Source organism: Syngnathus floridae, chromosome 19 (genome assembly GCF_059516105.1).
Source record: "Syngnathus floridae isolate MCC-2025c chromosome 19, RoL_Sflo_1.0, whole genome shotgun sequence".
NCBI classification, from domain to species: domain Eukaryota; kingdom Metazoa; phylum Chordata; class Actinopteri; order Syngnathiformes; family Syngnathidae; genus Syngnathus; species Syngnathus floridae.
Window position 1 is genome coordinate 5,831,230 of NC_142431.1, and position 21,182 is coordinate 5,852,411.

General features: G+C 43.3%; 1 protein-coding gene across 3 annotated transcripts; it reads right to left on the reverse strand.

Annotated features, from left to right (window-relative positions):
- Positions 1-3,704: 3,704 nt before the first annotated feature.
- slc24a4b (solute carrier family 24 member 4b) lies at positions 3,705-19,233 on the reverse strand. Of its 3 annotated transcripts, none has more exons than XM_088362056.1 (17): positions 18,554-19,233; positions 15,702-15,809; positions 12,172-12,248; positions 10,590-10,664; positions 10,430-10,514; positions 10,248-10,351; positions 10,083-10,157; positions 9,953-9,978; positions 9,591-9,644; positions 8,498-8,589; positions 7,418-7,587; positions 7,215-7,350; positions 6,975-7,141; positions 6,778-6,892; positions 6,586-6,698; positions 6,432-6,497; positions 3,705-6,061 (listed from the first exon to the last, which is right to left on the reverse strand). In XM_088362056.1, exons 1-17 carry the CDS (start codon positions 18,714-18,716, stop codon positions 5,912-5,914), a joined length of 1,776 nt encoding a protein of 591 aa, XP_088218182.1. In that variant the 5' UTR covers positions 18,717-19,233; the 3' UTR covers positions 3,705-5,911. The 3 variants fall into 3 exon arrangements, with proteins under 3 accessions (XP_088218182.1, XP_088218183.1, XP_088218181.1); XM_088362057.1 differs by having other exon boundaries at positions 7,215-7,356; positions 8,444-8,589; XM_088362055.1 differs by having other exon boundaries at positions 7,215-7,356; positions 18,554-19,232.
- Between the last annotated feature and the right edge of the window lie 1,949 nt (positions 19,234-21,182).

The window sequence follows — 21,182 nt, forward strand, 5'->3', positions numbered from 1 at the left end:
TTCATTTTTATATTCTTTGAATTCAATTTGGAGGCTGGCAGATTTTTTTGTCCACAAATTAACGCAATGCAATTACTTTTTATTAATGTCATATTAAATGTTGTTAATGATTTCTCATAATAATTAGCATACCAAAATATCTCCATTTCTGCAAGCATTCACATTTTTCACATTGCGCGGAAATCACAATGTCCCACTGGCTAGTTATTTTTAGAACAGGCCCACGAGCTTCTTTAAGTTGTCCATAGGTGTGAATGTTTACTGCTAAGTTTGCCAATTTTTTAATGAAAAACAATCTTGGCAGCAGCTTTAATTACATTTGTTTTACGTTGCATACTAAATTCCCCCTACCAAGTCGCAAAAATAATTAGCCCGCATTTTAAAACCTCACCTAGGACTCCTCAGTGCGTGATGAAGGGAAATTTGATCTTTCTCTTTATCCAAGCCTGCAAAAATCCAAGCCAACATACGTTTAAGTGGCTTCTATATAAATGTTATGGCCACCAAACAAACGCGTCTGGTGTAGAAAAGTTGCCAAGCAAGCAAGAGTAGAGGGCCACCAACAACGTGGAGGGCATCACTCAGTGCTGCGTAATTGCTCGCAGATGTCTGAGCCTCCATGTAATGTTCCGTTTCCTCATTTGGAACAAAATGTCATCTCATACATATATATATATATATATTTTTTTTTTAGCCCGACAAAACTGCTTTTGTCTCGATCTGACTTCAAATGAAGCAATATTTTAGACTCAATCTTCATTCTGTCATCGAATTTTATTCCAAACACCATTTTGTCCGCTGTTGTGACAGTTAATCTCGCTTTGTCAAAGTATTTAATTACACACCAAAGCGAGGTCTCGACTCGGCAACAACTGTAATTGTGTTGCTATTATCTTTTAATTCACACCAGCAGTTTATGTCGCAGTTTGCCCCGCTGCTGTTAAATCTGTTTGTATGGAATCTGTTCAAAGGCAATTAAGAACCAGAGCCCGAGTTTAATTAAGAAAATGTCTCTCGGGATATTTGAGGCCGACCATTGATGGTAATCTGTCGGATTTCACTGTCGGCTTTAGGCGCGATAGTTTTAATAAATCTTGTCCGGGTGAAGGTAGGAAAGCAAATGAAAAAGTTAAATAATGCATTTGCCAAACGGATCACCTTTCGTAGGCCCCGTAAGCGAGTCATCCATAAACTCAGTATTCCGGATTTTCATCTTGCTTGGATCCGGCATCTCTAGAAGTGCAAAGTCCCCCCTGTAAAATAAAATCAAAGTCACTTAGACGAGCAGAGCCACTTTGTGCGGGGCATGCGCTAACTAGCGCTCATTTTGTCCACTTACTTGCTTCAACGGTCCCGCTTTCGGAAGGAAACATCTCGTGTGTCATCACACGCTGGTCGGAAACACTAATCTAAATGCAAATCACCCTCGCTCACTCATAAAACAGCTGCTCGGTTGTTTCCGACACGCGTGTTAAACACTTTAGTTGTGCATTTCCAGGTCTGTCCGTGGACCTTATCAATTTTACATCGCATTATAACGTCAGGAGGTATCAAATTTGAAAAATAAAAGCAACCCCACCACTCTTTTGAGACGAGCCTCCGGCTTGGCCAAATTGTGTTTCGTCAACTCACGCAGGCATTTGCAACCGTAAATATTGAACATGTTTAACATTTGGAAATGTCGGCCGTGACTGTTTTCTGAGTCGTTCGTTGCAGATAAAATATCACTCTTATTGCAACCACGCCGAAACAATCGCTCCGGGTGACCTTTTTGAGACAACTGATGAATGGGTATTTGATGACTTTTAGAAAAGAGAGAAAATGCTCAACGTCATCTCGCACCTGTTAAGACAACAATGCTGCATGTCCTTGGTGTATGGAGACAATTGGATGGAAAAAGTTTTCCAGACAAACAAGCCGCAAGATAATAGATGAGGGCAACAGCTCGACGGCAAACAAAGTGAGGAAACACATGTAAGGTTCCCAACACGCTATGTCCATGCATCGCTAGCAAAGACCCCCGCTAAGACCGTGTGGGCCAATGTGATTGAGTTCAAAGGGGGCCGCTTGCAATAGCAGAATCTTGAATGTGATTGTTGAGCTAAGCCGGTAGAAACGTGGTCTATGACCTGGAGCTTGATTGGAATCTAAATGTGACGCCGCACCACCACAGAAGAAGAAAGCACGCTTGTGATGATGTGTGTTTGAAGAATTTCTCCTGCAGCAAAGGCACAGCGAAATTATATATATATATATATATATATATATATATATATATATATATATATATATATATATATATATATATATATATATGTATGTATATATATTTTTGATATATATCTTTTTATATTTATGAAATTATATTATATAATATATATTATTTTTTAAATGACATGCCATATATGGCATATCATTTAGAAAAATTGGAATTCTTACAATAAAACACATCATAACTACATTACATCAAGAGTGATTCCCGTCGTCTGCACGATAAACGAGTACTTACACTTATTTGCACTAAATAGACAACTAGCAGCTATTTGGCTAATTGAACAATTTACTCAATCGCTTTGCAATCGGAACGATTTCAGTCATACTAACTAAGGGCAAATAATTAAGCAGGAGGAGATGAAGCGTGGGTTATCGTGACATACGCCGGCATCCTCTCAAAAGTGCATGTTGGCTTTATTCTCGTCTAAGATGTCCCGAGGTGTGAATGTGAGTGTTAAAAGATGGCCAACGCCTTCCCACCACAAGGCTACTTCAGGGAGGTCGCCCAAAGTTCAAACGCTCTAGGAGATGAAGTGATGGAGAAGTATCTAATTTTATACACACACTAAATGTCCTGTGTATGTGATTAGATTTTTACAAAATGTTCACGACTTGTTCATTAACCTAATTAATTTTGTTTGGCTCCCATTGTCATTTTTATTACTGAACAGGAAGTGGCTGTTGATTCCAGCATGGAGGGCGGGGGCAATCGGTCAAGCTGAGGGGACAAAAAAGCACTGACTCGGCCATTTTTCCTAGATGTAACAAGAATTGCAACGAAGCGGAACCACCAACCTAGTTGGCTCAACATCCATCACTGCTCAGCTCAGCAACGTGCCCAAGCAGCAGCAGAAAAAAAAAAAAAAAAACAACAGGCACAGTCTTGCAAAAAAAAAAAAATGTCAAGGAGAGAGATTTACAAGTTCTGGTGGGATGACAGTGTTGTGGTCACGAAGGTCCGGGTGCGTCCATGTTCACTGGAGCAGGTTCTCGCTGCTTGTTAGGGAACTCCTCAGTGTGTGCTTATTAGGAAGCTGCAGGGCATCCATGTAGGCCCATGCAACGGGTACCTCTCATTAAAAGAATACACACTTTTATCATCAACACACAAACACACACACACACACACACTTCCCCATTTGTTCAAACCGTTGCAGCCATAGCTTTGTCACGGTTTTATAGTCACAAGCCATGCAGTGTCAGTTTGCGTCAATAAGGAGGACGAACAATTGACTCGTGTATCAACACTGCCCCCTGGCGGTTCTAGCGAATCTTACACGCTGGTTGGGAAATTAGTTTCATGTAACGGTTATTATCAGGCTTATTCTCACTCGGGTATTTTTAAATATTCAAGATGAGATTCCATTTTGTTTTGTATAAATATTTTCTGCATCGACGGCGGTAGACTTAAAAAGTCAGGAGGCTAAATGTACAGGAATGATTTTGCCATTTTATTTTTTTTCTTCACATTATTGCTTTACAGTAAAATGCATTGGTTGGATATGTCCAGTATAGCAAGACGATACATTCATATAAGTTATACAGTATTTTTTTAATAGTACCTAACTTTACATTAAATAGACTTTTTTATTATTGTTGACAACTCCCACATCACATTGAGCTCACAGTGCATCAGGTCGCATTCAATCAAAGAAATACACACGAGACGTTTCGTGTTTTCATCACCTTTCCGTGACATGTGCGTGATAGTTGAGCACTTGCAGACTCCCATCCAGTCTGCATCAAATAATTCTTTTTTTCCCTCTTCTTCCTCCAGAAAAAAAGAAAAAGACTCGCTGACAAACGCAAGTTAAGGAAAAAAAACTGCAACCTGGCAGTCAAGCTTGGACCGCGCGGAGCAGCCTCAAGATGAAAAAGAAAACGACAAAAAAAATAAAAATGCACATTTTTTGCCGCTTCCAAAGCGTATCTACAGATGGGCCCTGTGTGGTCACCGCCATCCAGCATTGAAACAGATGAGCATTTTTTGGGGGGCGGGGTCCAACTTTGCTTCTCCCCCAAGTGCTCTCATCCAGGTCCTCTTAAAGTGACAAAGCCCAAACAAAAAACATCATCGATCCATGTTGCTTCTTTTGACCCTTTGTAAAAAAAAAAAAAAGGGGGAGCATAGTGTCCATCCTTTGGCTCAGTTCAACAGCAATCACAAAAAAAAAACAAAAAAAACACCTGTGAGCTCACACTGAGTACTGGACGGACAACATCATCATGGTGACCTGGCAGGAGCCTGACGTCACGCACACACGCACACACAAATCATGACATTGAGATTGCATATACAAGTGCCTGCCGCCATGTGTGGCACAGGAATATCACCCCCCCCTCCAATTATTGTCAGAATTCTCTGTGGCTCGGCTCATTGCTTGCAATTTTGCAACAAATTGCATTGTAGCTGCCGATTTGTATTTTTTTTTTTTTTTGTAAAACTGGACCAGGCAGTTGCCATGGAGATGGCTGACAGACACAAGCAGGCCTTTACGCTGTGCTTGAGGGAGAAGGGGAACACTGCATTTAACATCCCAGCATGCACTGCGGACAAGAGGCGGGTGTGCTCATCATATTCACACACATTCGTATATCACACACACGCGCACACACACCAAAGGAAGCACTAGTTGATTCAGAATGAGATGGCTGTTAAAGTGCAGTATCTACATACAACTCATCAATACGGTAGCCCCCCCCCCCTACCAAAGAGCTGTCCCTGATCACTGGTGGCTGTGGTTGGCACCGCCCCCCGCCCCCTCTTTACTGGTCAGGGGGTGGTCTAGTTCCTTTGTCTCAAAAGTTGAAAATCAAATAAAAATTCATCTCACTGGTCTACAGACGGTTGAGCTGAATAAGCGTGCTGCCCCGCGGCGGGTGTTCAGATCTCTATTCAGCAGTCGGCGTACAAAGTTGTTTTGCGTGGCAACATGCTCTCCCTCGGTCTTTTGCAAAAGATGGAAGGATTTTTTTTTGCAACGAAACAATAAATAAATAAATAAATGAATACAGTTCACTTTTGTTGCAGTGCTGCATAACACCTCAAAAGTTGCTTCCCAAACAATCCTGAAATTGTTTTGTTTTTTTCATCAAGTTAGGTGAGAAAAGGTTGCAGGGACAAAGTTTGTAGTTCTTGCTGTCAAGTTGGTGTCCATAGGAGGGGAGCTGCCAAGGACAAGACCCTCGTCCAAGGGGGTGCAAAAAAAAAAAGTGTGCTTTTCTCTTTGGGTCCTGGAGTTCTCAGTAAACCATTGTGAGGATTCTGTCAACATGAATAGTGACGACATGGCGACGATGGAGGGGGGGGGGGCGGTATTGGATTCAGGAGTCCCCCACCTGAGACAGCTAAAGGCATGCTAAATGGACGGACACAGTAGACAGGTGGACAGCAGCACAGCACTGCAGTAGCAGGCAAGGCTCCAAATGAGCATCAAGGACTGGGCACTGTGTGAGCGAAGACAAGATGCACAATGACTCAAGTGCGCCACCCCGTGGACACACTTGGGACTAAACAGACTCAAAGTGATAGGTCCAGTATTATTGGAGGGAAGGGTGGGACTTTGAGGGGGCTGTGAGGAGTTTTTGGTGTCTGGCTTCTGCTGCTGCTGCTGCTGCTGCTGTTACGTGGCGAATGTCAATCCTCAAAGCACATGGGCACGTTGACAAAAGTGAACACGTTGTATTCGATCATGACCGAGAAGCACAGGAAGACGGCGTACAGGATCAGAACGTACACGCCCAGCTTCAGATCCAGTCGCCACTTGTTCAGGTGAATGCCCAGCACCTGTTTGGGGTGCAAAACAAGTCAGTGACCCCCCCCAACGACAGTTGGCAGGAGCAGATTATTGGACGCCTGAAAAATAATCCCGCATGATTATCCTTTATTGTGTGAAGTGCCAATTTTGTCCCAATTACACGACAGTCATCACAGCGTAATAAGGGGATTTCGAAATCACTCATTTCGATGGCGCACGGGCTTTTTAACGAGGAAAACATTGGTTTCTGCCGTCGCCATGGTAACAAGCCGTTGGCGACGTCAACAATACTGTTCAGCGTCGGAAGCAAAGCGTACCAAAAACAGGTTTGTTGCATATTGATCGACTCGCCCCTTTTTTTCAAAATGGCAGCAACATTTCATTAAGTCAAGAGCTCACCGTGAGGGCCACAGATCCCAGCAAAAGCACGACGGAATACACAAGTCCTCGACTGTTGATCATCACCTGCCACAGACAGAATCATTGCCTCAATTTAGCGCAATTGTGTTACGAGTCAGCAAGTGGAGTTGAGGGGGGGTGGGGCAAGCATCACCTCCGAGCCGTAGTCCACACACATGGTTTGAATTGCCCAAGGGACGCCCAGGCCCACTAGGATGTCAAAAACGTTGCTTCCAATAGTGTTGGACACGGCCATGTCTCCCAAGCCTGAAATACACGACACGCTTTGTCTGGCCAAGTCTCAATACAGATGGAAGGGGACAAGCGAGCAGGAGGACGGGCCGACCTTGGCGCGCCACGATGAGACTGGCGATGCAGTCAGGGACGCTGGTGCCCGCTGCCAGGAAGGTGATACCCATGATGACGTCAGGGATTCCAAGAGTGTAGCCAATTATCGTCACCTGCAAGACGCCAGCATGCAAAATGGATCCCATGGTTTTTTTTTTGGTTTGATCTACAAAAGTACAGCGCTGCAAAACCTACCATCCAGACCATCACGTAGGAGAAGACTGCGATCCAGACGGTTGAGAGGATAAAGGAGAGCATGAAGCATCTCTCCCAGCGCGGCTTGCCACAGTTTGGGACGGTGAAGAACAACAACAGGAGCAGCGGCCATGAGATGAGCCACTTGATAATGTTGCCGCATCCCTCTGTACACAACACAAACATTCATTTCGGTCCTCGTTGCATTCCACTGGAGCCCAATCATGGCCAGTCGCGTACTGGGAAGATGAAACGGGGAAATGCCGCTCTCCTCATCTTCCTCGGTGGCTTTATCCTCCGGCACGTTCCCGTTCTCGATCTCCATCTTGCCGTCGATCACTTGCGTCTCCACGCCGTTCGCCGCTTGGACCAACTTCTGGCGCTTTCACAAAAGAGACACTAAATCCCGAGCACACGCCGGTACGGCAATTCCGGAAGCGTACCTCTGTGATGATGAGGCGGCTGGCCATGCGCAGGCGTGTCTTGGGTGCAAAGTGACTGGTGATCATGATCCGCAGGCCCGCTTCGGGGAAGCTCAACTTGGACGGGCTGGCGTGCATGATCTCGTCCACCATCACCACCGAGCCACGGCTGTAAGCTTTGGTGGGCTTCACTAATAATACGGACAACGTAAATTGAAAGAACGTCGGACTCCGCACCCCCACATCAACCAATAGTTTTTCTTTTTAATAACGTTGCCCTAATTAGTCTAATTTAGACTAATACATGCAAGAAGGCGCATATATTAACAAATCATTACCACTTCAGTGGGGAGCAGAAGCAGAAAAAAGTGTTAAGCAACACAAAACACATTGGCACACAGCAACACAACAAGCGAGAGCAAGTTTAGTAAGGCTAAACAGACAGGCGGCGGGTTAGAAAGAACAATCGGTCAGTAACAACACTCAGACTAAGAAGAGGCTCAAAAAAAAAAAAGAAAATCTGTACTGTGAAAACTTTCAAATGACTTCATGTCTTGCTTTTAAAATACATTTTAAATGTCATGCAAGTGTAAAAAGAAGTTAACCTCCATGTGGCAATTATCAGCACCCGGCAGGCGATTGGACGTTCCAATCGCTTCGGCAGCCGTGATACACAAGTTACCTTTGTCTTCCCCACGCTATGACTTCAGGGAGAATTCCCATTTCGCGCTTCCATAGTTGCGCTCACGCCAGCCTTAGTAGCATCTAATTGAATCAACGCTTAAACACTGAAAAATAAAAAAATTATACGGGCCATGGGTCATTCGGAGACAGTTTATTAGTAACGGTTAATGTGACACGGTTCGTCGGGATCACAGGACTGGAAGTTTGCCAATCATTGGAGAGAATTAAGCACCAGCAGAGAGAATGAATCGGATGAAGCAATTGTCAAGCGGAACAGAAGGAGGGGGATTAAAAGCCACACGACCTCCGAGGAGGTTTTCACGGGCCACTTCCTGTTGCCCCAGCCTGTCTGGTTAGCCTTACCTGCTGCCAGTAAGGGCACCGTCGGGTCGTCGTGGTAATAATAAGGCGCATTACCGTCCTCCATCTCGCTGCTGGTAGCCGCGTTACCGTTGGCTACGTTTTTCTTGGAGCTGCCCACGAAGAAAGCCTGCATGCTGGAGTTGAATCTAGCGAGGAGATGCACAAGGATAGGTCAGTGGAGAGAACTCAATCGAGATCAAAGACTTGTTTGAAATATATTAATGAGCTAAAAAGAAAAAAAAATACGCTGCTAACATCCATAGCATGAAGTGACCTACTTTTCAGGAAAACATGCATCACAATGCACACAAAGCTTGAAATTGGCTGCACAGCGTTCGGTCAAAAGAATTTTTTTTTTTGAAAAGTAATGTGAAGTGTCTAAGAACACGGCAGCACAAACGCTGCTCTGTTGTTTGGACTTAACAGAACACGCTGTCCTCCAAAAGGTTGATGAAGCAATGGGAATCCATTTGGCTTTGGTTTGACGACATTATTTTCTTTCTATGGTCATTCGAACGAAAGGGCTCACTGCGTCGTCGTGTGAAGCTCTTTGAACACAAGACCCAAGTTTCCCCTTATTATTATCATTTTACTTAATTATTCATGTGACTCCCTAAGCAACATTGCACGTGCCTAGTTTTTTTAATTATTGTGTGCGTTTATGTGTCACAAAAAAAAAAAAGTTTGACTTTAGCAGTTTCTTTCTGGTTCGGAGAGAAGAGGAAACGCCTCGAAGCAACCTCCATTTTGACAGGAACAACCCAAAATGGCCAGTGGATATTTTGGGAAAGGTGGGGGGGTGGGGGGGTACCACCATATGACAGCATCAACAGCATCCCCTCACTAAATTGTGTCTTGCCTGCAGAATGAGGAAGGAGAGAGGAGTGATCCGGTTAAGCCGGTGCTCTTTAGGGCTGCAGGGGGGGGGGGGGGGGATTAAGCCTGTGGTGGGAGTGAGAAAGAGCGAGCCAGCCGCTGTTGAGAGTGCAACGCAGATTACCAGCTGCAGCCAGACATGCAGACGCACACGCCATGACCGTGACATGCTGTCATGTGGTGGGACCACACACGCATTGAATCAGAGGTGGGAAGCAAGAAAAATAAAAAAGTGATGAAATGAAAAGTTGCTATGTAGCAAAGCACTTACTTCATGATCAGAATGTATCCCACATACATGACCACCAGCACTAAACTCTCCCACCTAAAAAAAATAAAATAAAAAAAAAAGATTTGGCGATAAGATAGGAATTAAAAGACAAACTTCAAGTTCAAGTCATGAATAATAATAAGCTTTTTTGTAGACTGCTGCGGCCAGACTGAAATACGCAATTAATAGATAATGAATCGGGACACAACTGCCCGAACCTTCCACCAATTATTCTTTCTCAAATGATCTTCCACCAAATCAAAAAGCAAATATTTGGAGGGATTCATAATGAATATGCACCAACTGGGTTTTTCTCTTGCTATTTGTCAATGAAGAAAAAGTGGATGAAGCATTTGACTCACCACACAATCTTCTCGTCATAGATGAACTAGAACGTGCCAAGAAGTTGGAGGGGGGGGGGGGGGGGGGGGGGGGGGGGAACAGAACATTAAAAGTTGTCATGTGATCATAATATTGCCGAGTCCGACTTACCGCAATTAGAGCGATGACAGCCAGGATGTAATAGAAGGAATCTCGAAATACCGGCCACCAGGTCAGCACCACCACCTGTAAGGTACATGCAACACGCAATATTTGTACGTATTTTATTTTTATTTTTTTTACACGGCATGTAGGAGCCATTTGTCACGCACACACCTGCCCGGCAAAAATGCCGCAGACTCCGATGATGCAAAGGATGTTGAAGACGGCCGAGCCCACGATGGTCCCCACCCCCACGTCGCCGTGAGTGATGAAGACACCTGCACATGAGGAGGCGGCGGCCAATCAGAATCGCTCGTGACACTGACCATCTGGGTTAGTCGGCTGTGCGCGGCTACCGATGACGGAGGCAAAAAGCTCAGGCGCCGAGCTGCCAGCTGCCATGAAGGTGGCGCCGGCAACGTCTTCACTCAGATGTAGTTTCTGCACGAATGGAGCACAAAGCGTCACGTGACAAGAAAAACAAAATGGCAGCCCTTTTGAGTCGCCCTAAAATACCTCGCATATCTTCTCCAGTGACGTCACAAAGTATTCATCACACGTGATGGCGAGGGCCAGGAACATGTAGATGGCCTGCGTTCATTAAAATGAAGGACATCCACATTTCTTACACAAGGCCTTGAGATTAAAAACATGACAGGCGCCACATAAATCAAAGATGGAGGACAACCTTGAATTCATCATTTGCATCTCATTCAAAATGAGCTCCCCCTTTTTGCAAAGTAAGGGCCCCGAAGGGAATGTTTCGTGCTCGCGTTCCCAGGTGGCTTTGGTAAGGAAGCACGCAAGCGGCCTATTTTAGTAGCCCAAGTCTAATATATAAATTATTGATCAGGTGTGAGAGGAGAGCCCATGCAGTTTGTGCTAGCTGCTATGCTCTATGCTATCCACAGGGGGCAGCGCAGGCACAGCAGAGCTGACAAGGTAAACTCGAGTTATGTCAACGGAGGTGAGTGGAAGCAAAGTATGGCGCACTGCAGCGCCATCTTGAAAATCATCTTTTAATAATGAACAGTGAAGTCAGACACGTAGTTGAAGACGATGACACAATGCATATAAATATTGCACAGTTTTCAATGTTAGGGATTTGTCTTTTTCAGACTAACCTGCACAACTGACGCTTATGTTTGCTTTTATTTTGACTTTATCAGAGCCCATCTGTGTTTTCACTGAAGTAACTTTACGCCTCCGCTTGAGTGGTTAAGTGCCATTAGTGCGAGGTAGCAACATTATTACTCCTCCGCTGCAGCCCAAAACACACTTTGATTGTAGTCAAGGCTGAGTGTATAAAAGTTCAAAAGATGGGACGCCTACACGGTCATGCTATTTCCTAGAAAATCCCAATTATTGTGCACTTACTTGCTCCGAAATTATTTATCTCCAATAAAAGTCATCTATCTATGCCAGCGATTTATAATTTAAAAAAAAAAAACAGAACATCTCCATCTATCACCGCTAGATGGCGCAAGATACAATTAACCGCTGTATCCACCTGTTACGATGCATTCAAATAAATGGGACAAAGTCAATTTGTGAGGAAATTGAAATAATAGGCACATTATTTCCCTATCAACACTATCAGGGAATTTTGGTTTTGAGGACTGCTGTGAGACATTCACAATGAAAAAAAAAATAGAATCTTTATTCATCTATTAAAATAGAAACCGTATTACACTCCAAATATGGTACATGACAGGAGTCATCTTTATCTTCATTTCAATGTGATCATCATCATGAGAATTGCTTTAAATACTTAATGAATATTTAGGATGACTTCATTTCCAACACTGCGGAATGTAAAATTAATATTTGATAGCTCTCGCTAGCTCACACGCTGTACATTAGCGGCGTGTACAATTTATGGCCTGCATCAGTGGCTTGGACTTTACTGCTGCAAGTGCTGGTTTGCCAAAAATGATTCCAACAGACATTTCTCTTGGGGGGGGGAATAATTAAATTATTGGCCTCATCTCTTGACAGGAAAACCTCCAACAGTTCCATAAAAGTTTTTCCCATGATAAAGTTTTTGCTGCGACGGACGCAGGTGCGAAATGGAAGTTCAAAAGATGGCGTCTCTTACCGCCGTAATGTGCAGAAGGATGGCGCCGCTCTTTCGTTCATTGTTGGTGAAAAGGTCATCGGGGAACTCGTGGATTGCTGACGAGAGAGAGCGAGAGAGGAAATGTCACAGTCAACATGCGGCGTGACAGCGAGGCACAGCGTGTCCGCCTCCGCCATCATCATCATCATCATCATCATCACCCTGCTCCTCTTCTTCCCTTTTCCCGCCACTCCCCAAACTAGCTGTATGACCTTGTGAACGGCCTTCATGACCTCACCACCATCTTAGACCACAATGATGAATTTAGCTTTCGGAATTTTACAACTTTTGGAGGTTCCACCGTATTTGCAATGATTAAAAAAAAAAAAAAAAGCTCCCAGGGTGAAGCTTCATCCATCATGTGAACTCAACAGTTGACCTGGTGGCTGACAGAAATGGGCTTGCTCTCTTCTGGGACGCGTGCAGCATCTGTGAGGGGTGCAGGCCCGGCTGTTTGCTCCGTTACGCCCGCTTACACATACGTATATTGCTCAACGCAGCGACTTCACGCCAAGCGTCAATAAGCAAATGCGACGCAAATTGTTTCTGTGTTGTGATTATGAAATAAAGTAAATAAAGGCACGTTTTGGGCTGTGGTCACATATGGACTCATGAAGTGGAACAGGGGCTCACCTGAGACTTGCATCTGTTCTAACCTCACTGTGGATATATATTTTGTATTCTGTGATGTGAACCGGCCCATGAAATAAAACAAATTCTCTCTCCTGAAGAACCAAAACAGCATGTCGATAATTGTGTTTTAAGGTCAGCAGTGGTCACTTCCCGGGTCGCATTGACACCTGACTGGACACCTCTCGCTCGGACACAAACACGTTGCTGTTTTTTGTTTTGTTTTTTTCTCGCCACCCAAGGACGGACGAGCATGAGAGGACCGGGACGACTTTCATGATGAGTCTCAAATGACGCCTTTAAATAGGTCCACGCTGACATTGGACAGCAAAAGTCACTTTGTTAAGGAAAATAACACATTGACAGAGTTTTAAATTATATGTACTTAGTCCTGCACACAATAATTTAATTAAATTAAATAATTTGGAAGAACTAATAACCTCACTACTGGTGTTTATGATATTTGAAAACAATGGAGAGGCCAGAAGGACAAAAAAGATCTAAAAGTCACCTTGTGAAGCTACAAATCTAAAAATAAACTCCTACATTCTCTGAGATCTTTCTGGGCTGCTTATGCAAGAAATAACTTTTTTTTTCCAGTGGCTCCTTTTATCAGCTCATTAGACAACCACACAGTTTGCGGATTTTACGCTAAGGACGACATTGTTCTTCACTTGTTCCTTAAAATTACGTTTTTCCCTTGAGGCTAGCTTGGACTAATTGTTTTTATTTAGTCTAAAAAATAAAAAAAAGTTAAGCTAATGGGAGACAAGCGGTAAAATGTCACCAGTTTCCACATTTTATCAAAATGTCAAACGTTAATGTCACAATTCGAAACGTCGCTCTCAGTGTGATGATGCGGCGCCAAAGACAAAGCAAAGCAGCCACGGGCACTCATTTGTTCCAAATCTTGTAATATAGCATACAACGGAGGGCGCGTTACATAATAGAAGCCTCTCGTGATGTCTTTTCTCCTCGAGAATGAGCTCAAGTCCTTTGTATACACTACACAAGGCAACTCTGTAAAGCGTGCAATGTTTCTGACACTGCCACATCCGGATAAGCGTACCAGAACACAGCAACACCCGAGAGATTACAAAATGTTGATTCTTCCGCGTCATTAATGTCCAATTAGACAATCAGCTGCTGCTAGCGCGCAACAAAATGCAATCTGCACGGTGGACGATATAGCGTGAATGCATACGCCGCTATTGTCCTCTTCTCTCGGTGGGTCATCCACGCGCTCATAATCACATGTCGAGCGGTGCTCACATGTTCGGTTAAGCCCTAAACTTTCCGCACGAACCCACAAATGTGCACATAGTTAAGGCCTGTTAGGTGGCGTTTGGACCAGAAGGTTCACTGTTGTGAAATGACATTCAAAAGTGAGAAGAAGGTGGGAGGGTGGTGGTGGGGGGGGGGGGATTCTTATATGCATGTGATTCTTCATTTTTTTGTAGCGCTCCCAAAATAGTTTTGCTTCAGAGCGCTCTTTGTTATGCGAGCCACACCGAGTTTCTGCAAGGGATGAATATTCTGAACTCCTGCTTCCAGGCAAGTGTTGTATTGAGCAGAACAACGATGACCCTATTGCTGATGTTCCTCTGACCCAAAACAGCGCCTCTGCTGGTTGCAACCAAGCATGACACTTGATGGCATCTCTGTTTCGAAATGTTATAATTGTTAAACTAACATGATATACTGCTTTACAAAAATCAATCAATAAAGTGATCCTTCTCTGTCCATTTCCACCTGGCACTTGGTCCATTGTGGAGTAAACATGTTTTTTTGGATTGTGCAACTCATTTGCGACATCGAGATCAGAAGGAAGATAAAACAAACAAAAAGTGTGTTGGAGAAAATGGGCCGCAAGGGATGTCGAGAGATGCGACTTGTTAGAGTGTTGCTAGCAGGAACGATAAATTGCTGGAACAATCGGAGTGAATCATGTGCTCCACAAGTGGTCAGAACAAACCAATCTGTTTTGGGACAAAGCAATGCACGATTATTTCCGAAATGATACGAGTCATATGACTGACTCACACAAAGCAGAGCGGTGCGATGGATTTGGGAGTCGGGTTTTAAAGTTTTTCAAGTTAATGCGCGGAGCGTAAAGTTCAGTCTGGTGCACCAGCGGACTTTTTATAAAAAAGGGAGGGGGGAGGAATGGTAATCTTTAAGGATTACGCTTCTTTTGAAGAAATTTTCCAGGATTGTGTTCCAGTCATTAATTCAGCCGGCGCCTACTTTTACGTCGCAACAAAGAACAGTCACATGTTTTATTAGTGTTGTAAAACCGGGTTGGGCTGTGTTTAATAATTGGGTTTCATTTTAATAATTCTAATAATAATAAATAATAATAACTTTCAGGCCCACTGAGCAGCTTGTGGCACTTTATATTGTCTGCACCATGCTGACCTGCATTCTGTATAAAACGCAAACAAAACAAATTCTGAAAGTGACATGCACCCCATTCGGATAAAGAACGACTTGATGTTGCTCATAAAGACTCTTTAGACGATTAAGTTTGGAAGAACCGCTGCAGGCCGTAATGAATCATTGTGATGTCTTCCAAAATGGAACATTCACCGCCATACACAAAATTAATGCTACTTTATGATGGTTTTTTTTTTCTTTTCATTCAAGAGCTCGGCTCCATATACGGAAATCCCTCATCACAATTTGCGTGTGATTTATATTTTCGAACAATTCAGAGGCAACAAACATTCATTTTTGCTTATTTGGCTCTCGAGGGGTGCTGCTAGTGATCAGGCAGCACCGTTAGTTTTCTTTTGAAGAGTCGTGCTCTTGTTCGGGCTAAAAGCGGCATGACAACAAGACCGGGCCTTTTCAAAAACAAAGACAATTGGCCGCTTTACCTGGTGCTGAGCAGTTCATGGGCTCTGTTTCATTTTGGGATGATGACGCCATTAGCCGCCTCCCCCAGCGCTCTGAGTCTGGACGGTCCTCCATTAGCATCCCGTGTCCTGCAGAGAAGACATCAAAAAAAATTTTTTTTCATCAAACTCTTAAGCCTCTGTAATGAGGCCAAACATATCTTACGTAAAAAAATTATACCAGTCAGCCCAGATGTGTTTGCTATTTTTTTCCCCCAAATTTGTAGCTACACAAATGACACAAGGCCTCGGGCAAGATGATAAAACATTTTTTTTTGTGAGCAAAACGATGAGTCGATCAGGGTGACGCAAGCGCCTAATTACTGCCGCGCAAGAGCGTGCAAATCGGGCCACCGAGCAGTCAGTCAGCCCGACTTCTGCTTGTGAGGTCACGCAGATTGTGGTTGTGAAAGTCCACTCACATGACACGGTTATAATCGGTGCTTTTAACCATGTGAAGGACACGCTGATTGCAAAACTTCCTTCGAGCCGCATCTGAGGAAGTAACGCATAAAACAAAACGGACAGAAATCTGGATTGGATCAAAATGAAAGGAACCCATTCGAAATTTGGCTCGTGTTGGAATCGAATTAAATAAGCAAATATTAGCATGCGTAGCCAAGAAACCGAGCATGCTAGACTACAGCAGTGTCATGCCGGTTCGGTCCGTTGCCGAGGACATCCTCCAGCTCTGTTCAATCAACCCAGCAGGGGGAAAAGAAGCAAGGACAAACATGCGTCCATCAATCTTGCTGGGCTGTGAACACGTTCGGCTTCAGTAGCCTGACAAAAAAAAAAAAAAAACACACAAACACTCAAACTGTGCAAGCCCTGAATTGATTCTTAAAAAGCTTCGTCCATCACATCCACTTTAAGGATCAGCATGCATGATGCCATGTCACATCTCTGACCCAGGAGAGGTGCATCAAATCTCATCCATCTGGACTATTTGGAAAATCAACACGCCGCTATGAATCAGACGCAGTCAAACAAGTTTTTCCTGCCACATGACACTTTCTTGTTCGCCATCCGCCTTGACCCCGCCCCTTTGTCTGAAAAATCTATTCAATTACATCTGATTATGGCAGGTCTCATGAGTTCAGAGGGGGATTTCTCATGTTCTCAGTTATTGTGGAACTACAGATGGATAATTCACGAGGCTTCTTTAAAATAGTTCCGGTGTGACTGCATAGGTTGGGCACGCTTGATTAAAACAAGCCATTAGCAACGCATGTGTATACATATAGGGACAAACCCACTTTAGCTAGCAAAAAAAAAAAAGATGAGAGCTTTGCGCTCGCATGTATGATATCATTGCAGCGTAATCATTTAAGCCTCTTGTTTTTTTTTTTTATGTAATTAATGAAACTCCCGGTGAATCTCGGCGATCTACTGTACAACGAGGCAAATTTGCTGATGCTATCTGCAGCCCTCATTGGAGACTAAGTGGGTGCAGATGGACAGATCCCACGACAGGGTCAAAAAAAAAAAAAAAAGAGCTTAATGTGAGAAGCACTCTAAGCATGTGTGTGTGTGGACTACATTAGCGACAGCAGTGACAAAAATTCGATACATTTGAGATGGGGTCGCTGTCAGATGACAGCTGTGGGTCACATTCGAGGGAAGGGAGTTCTTAAGCAATAAAATAATGTCATAGAAATAAATTTTATTTCACCAACTGTTGGATTTAGAAGCAGAAACGTGGAAATGTATGTTGGACAAGTTTGGTGCCATCTGGTATAATCTTGGTGCTCCATTGAGATGAAGAGCTCCATTTAGACAAAAGTAGTCATTTGGGGCAGATATCATACAGTATGTAATCTGCAGATTTTCACTATTATCTTCTGTCATTGTCTCATGAGCAAAGATGGGCTCTACTATGTTTCCATGATTTTAAAAAAAATGTGTAGGCAATTTATGGATTACTGGAATAAAAATTGAATAAAATGGCTAACAAAAGTTAGTCCAGCGTGAATGTGTTTTTCACAAAACAGTTTAAATTCACAAAAGAACTGACCTAAAAATTTGCGAGGCTCGATTGTATTCGAAATCTCCAATTATATTTATATCAATTTTTTTCCCCTCTTTTAAAATTCTGGTCACATCTTGCAATGAGAGCATATGACACATTGTCAAATCACAATGTACACCAGTTGACCTCCGATTTCTGTTTTTGGTGGAATACTCAAACTAAAAAATCCAAGGTTGGTGGTTGGATTACATAACGGCTGTGATGGTGCGTTTGGGATGCTCTCTCTGCATGTCACTGTTTGCGCAAGCCTAAAGGGAAGACTTTTGACATGAGGAGAGGGGGGGGCATGTTTGGAGAGTGAGGGATGCGTGGGGGAATCACACGCAGCACACATGACTGCTCTTCTAAATTACACAGCAAAAAAACCTAAATTATTACTCGATCATCATGCATGATGTGTGTGTGTGGGGGGGTGACTATGGTGCACAGCTACAGTGGATCGTGCAGCAAAAAAAAAAACGACAAATCAAACACATTCCCGGTGCCGCCGTCGTGTGTGTGCATGAGGCGAGCGTGCCTTTCTCTCTAAGTTAAAAATGTGCAGCTGCCACGGCGCGCACACTGCGGCAATACGAAGCCACATCGTATGAAGCTCTCTCTCGTCGTGGAGTTCCATGATCACGTATAGCCCACGTTCTATAGTTGGGTGGTTTTAGTAGAACAGCAAATATGAGGTGAAATGCACCGACGTTGCATTCACGTGCCCTTGATATCGCCGCGAGATGATCACATTGTTGCAGTGCGTGATTGTAATGCAGATATCGTGTGTTATTTCGTGGGTGAACGTCATCCACGTACTCACCTGTTTTGGTCAAAAGCGCCGACATGGTCCACGCTACTAAGAGAGCACTGCAGATGAAGCACACCTGTACAAACAGCATCTCTCTCCTCTTGCGAACTTTAAACATCTTCGCCATGATGCTCTTCTTCTTCTTAGGCGCCTTCACGGTGTCGTCCCGCTCCATGGTTCCTTCCTCCTCGGCCACTTTTATTGCCCTAATTTATTAATTTTATTGGTCGCCGTCCTTGAAATTCGCTGCAGAAAAGCGCCGTTATTATTATGATTCTTTTTTTTATTTATTTCACAAGGAATCCAAGCTGAGATGCGGTCCTCATTCCAGTTGCACTACGATTCAATTTGGTGAGAGGATAAGAAAAGCGTGCAGGCTCCCATGCACTCCGGCGTGCATGTTGTCCCGTGGAGAGGAGTGGAGTGGCGAAGGGGGCAAGGTTAAACCAAAAAAACCATACTAAACAGCAAAAAAAATAAAAAAAATAAAAAAACGCTATCCTCTCTTCTCCTCGCGGGAGTTTGACGTTTTTGCCTCCAAAGGCATCAACGTCCCGTCATCAACAGAGCGTCGCTCAGCTGCGTGGGGAGAGAGTCGCACCTGCGCCTGATGCTCTGAGCGTGAGCGTGCGTGCGTGCGCGTGCGTGGAGGTTAATTGTCACATTCTGGCAGCGATCGTGGCCGTGCAGCAGAGTAAAACTCCTCCCTCATCATGGATTCCTCCCCATAGCACTGCCCTCCTACCCGGCCGACCTTCATCCCCCCCCCCCCCCGAACCAATCTCAATGAGACAGTGCAGCTCCTCCATCGGCCACTATATTGACAACAACTCGTCAATCAGTTGTCACGTTATTTTGCGCCCAGTAATCAACGCCCCTGGTACGACGATTCGTGCAAATCATTCAATGCTGTGTCATGAAACCAAATAATCAATGAGTCTAGCCAACAAATTGTGTCACATATATCTGAGAACAAATATTATGCATAAATTTGCCAATACTAAATTATAAAATTCGAAGTGAACCAATTTATTCCATTTTACTTATTTATTTATTTATTTATGAATATTTATTTATTCATATATTTATTTATTTATTTATAAATATTTTTTAAATTTATTTATTTATACATACTCATTTATTTATTTATTTATTTATTTATTTATTTATTTATGAATATTTATTTATTCATATATTTATTTATTTATTTATAAATATTTTTTTAATTTATTTATTTATACATATTCATTTATTTATTTATTTATTTACATTTTTATTTATGACTGAATCTACTCCCACCTACCTACATAGTCGCCACTGCATGTGACTAGCAAAATGTTCAATACGGTGTTATGAAACCAAAGCCAATAATTCTTAGGTCTTGACTTCATCTACCAATAACTAAATAAATGGCCTTCAAGTCACCTGCTATCCGCATTTTTGATATCAGGCTCAATATGTGCAGGTCAGAGATCCTCAGCCAACCACCAGACGGTAATTTCTTCCTCCAGTGGCATAGCACGAGTTGCCAGTGCCCTGGGGAAGGAAAGTATTACACCCCCTCCTCAATCTATGGACGAGCGATCCATTAGTCTCTCCCAATCGACACCGAAGGACGCTTTGCAATAACTAAAAAAAAACAGTCAAGAAAATAATAACAAATAAAAATAACAAATAGAAATCTACAACCAGTTTGAGTCACTCGATAACATCAACTGCCCCCTTAAAAAAAAAAAAAAAACAGCAGCAGTAAAGGTAAAAAGTCTGTGCAGTGCAATCTCCTGCAGACGAAAAGATTACATAAGCTCGAGACCGGCCCTGTCAGGATGGTATCAGGCAGACCTCCAAATAGAAAAAAAAATAACAGCACAAAGCATCTCCAAGAAGCATGCGAGACATTCTGTGACGGCTGCTATTAAGCATGGCTTCGCATTGGGCCATTTTTTTTTTTGGATGTCTCAGCAAGTCTTGCCTTTATCCTTCAGCCTCTGCATGCGTGTACAGTATACACACAAATGCCCATCAACATGTGTGACTCCATCCAAGCCATGAGATTAAATCCCTTCCGGGCCTTTGCCCACACAGCAGGCATGGCAGGCAGGCAATTGGAAGCCAATGCCAGGGCCCGCTTACAGAGATTTAGCCACGACTTTACACTCGCCTCTTTGATCAAACACGAAGCTTCCTTTGCTTTCTTGCACCTTCCAAGTGGACGCTAACTTGCCCCAATTTTAGTGTTCCAACATAGGATGATGTAGAAAAAGGGAGTGGTAAATCGGTATAAATGTGTCGTTTGGTTTAAATGCCAAGCATGAGTCGTATTTTCACATTGCGTGTCGACTAATAGCGTGATGTCAAGGGTGTGAGCTGTGCGCAACAATTGCCACAAGACTCATCGTGCTGTTTTTATTCCAAATCCGTGGCGATGATTCACTTACATTTCATGAAAAGTTCCTATCATTTTTTTTTTAACTCATTCACTGCCATTGACGGATACAGACGTCAAAGATCTTATTTAAGTGGGTTTTTCGTGCTAATTCTTAATATATTTATATAGTTATAAAAAATTAAATCTAATTTAATTGATCCTCTAAAACAGGGGTGTCAAAACTCATTTTTTTCGCGGGCCGCATTGTCGTCA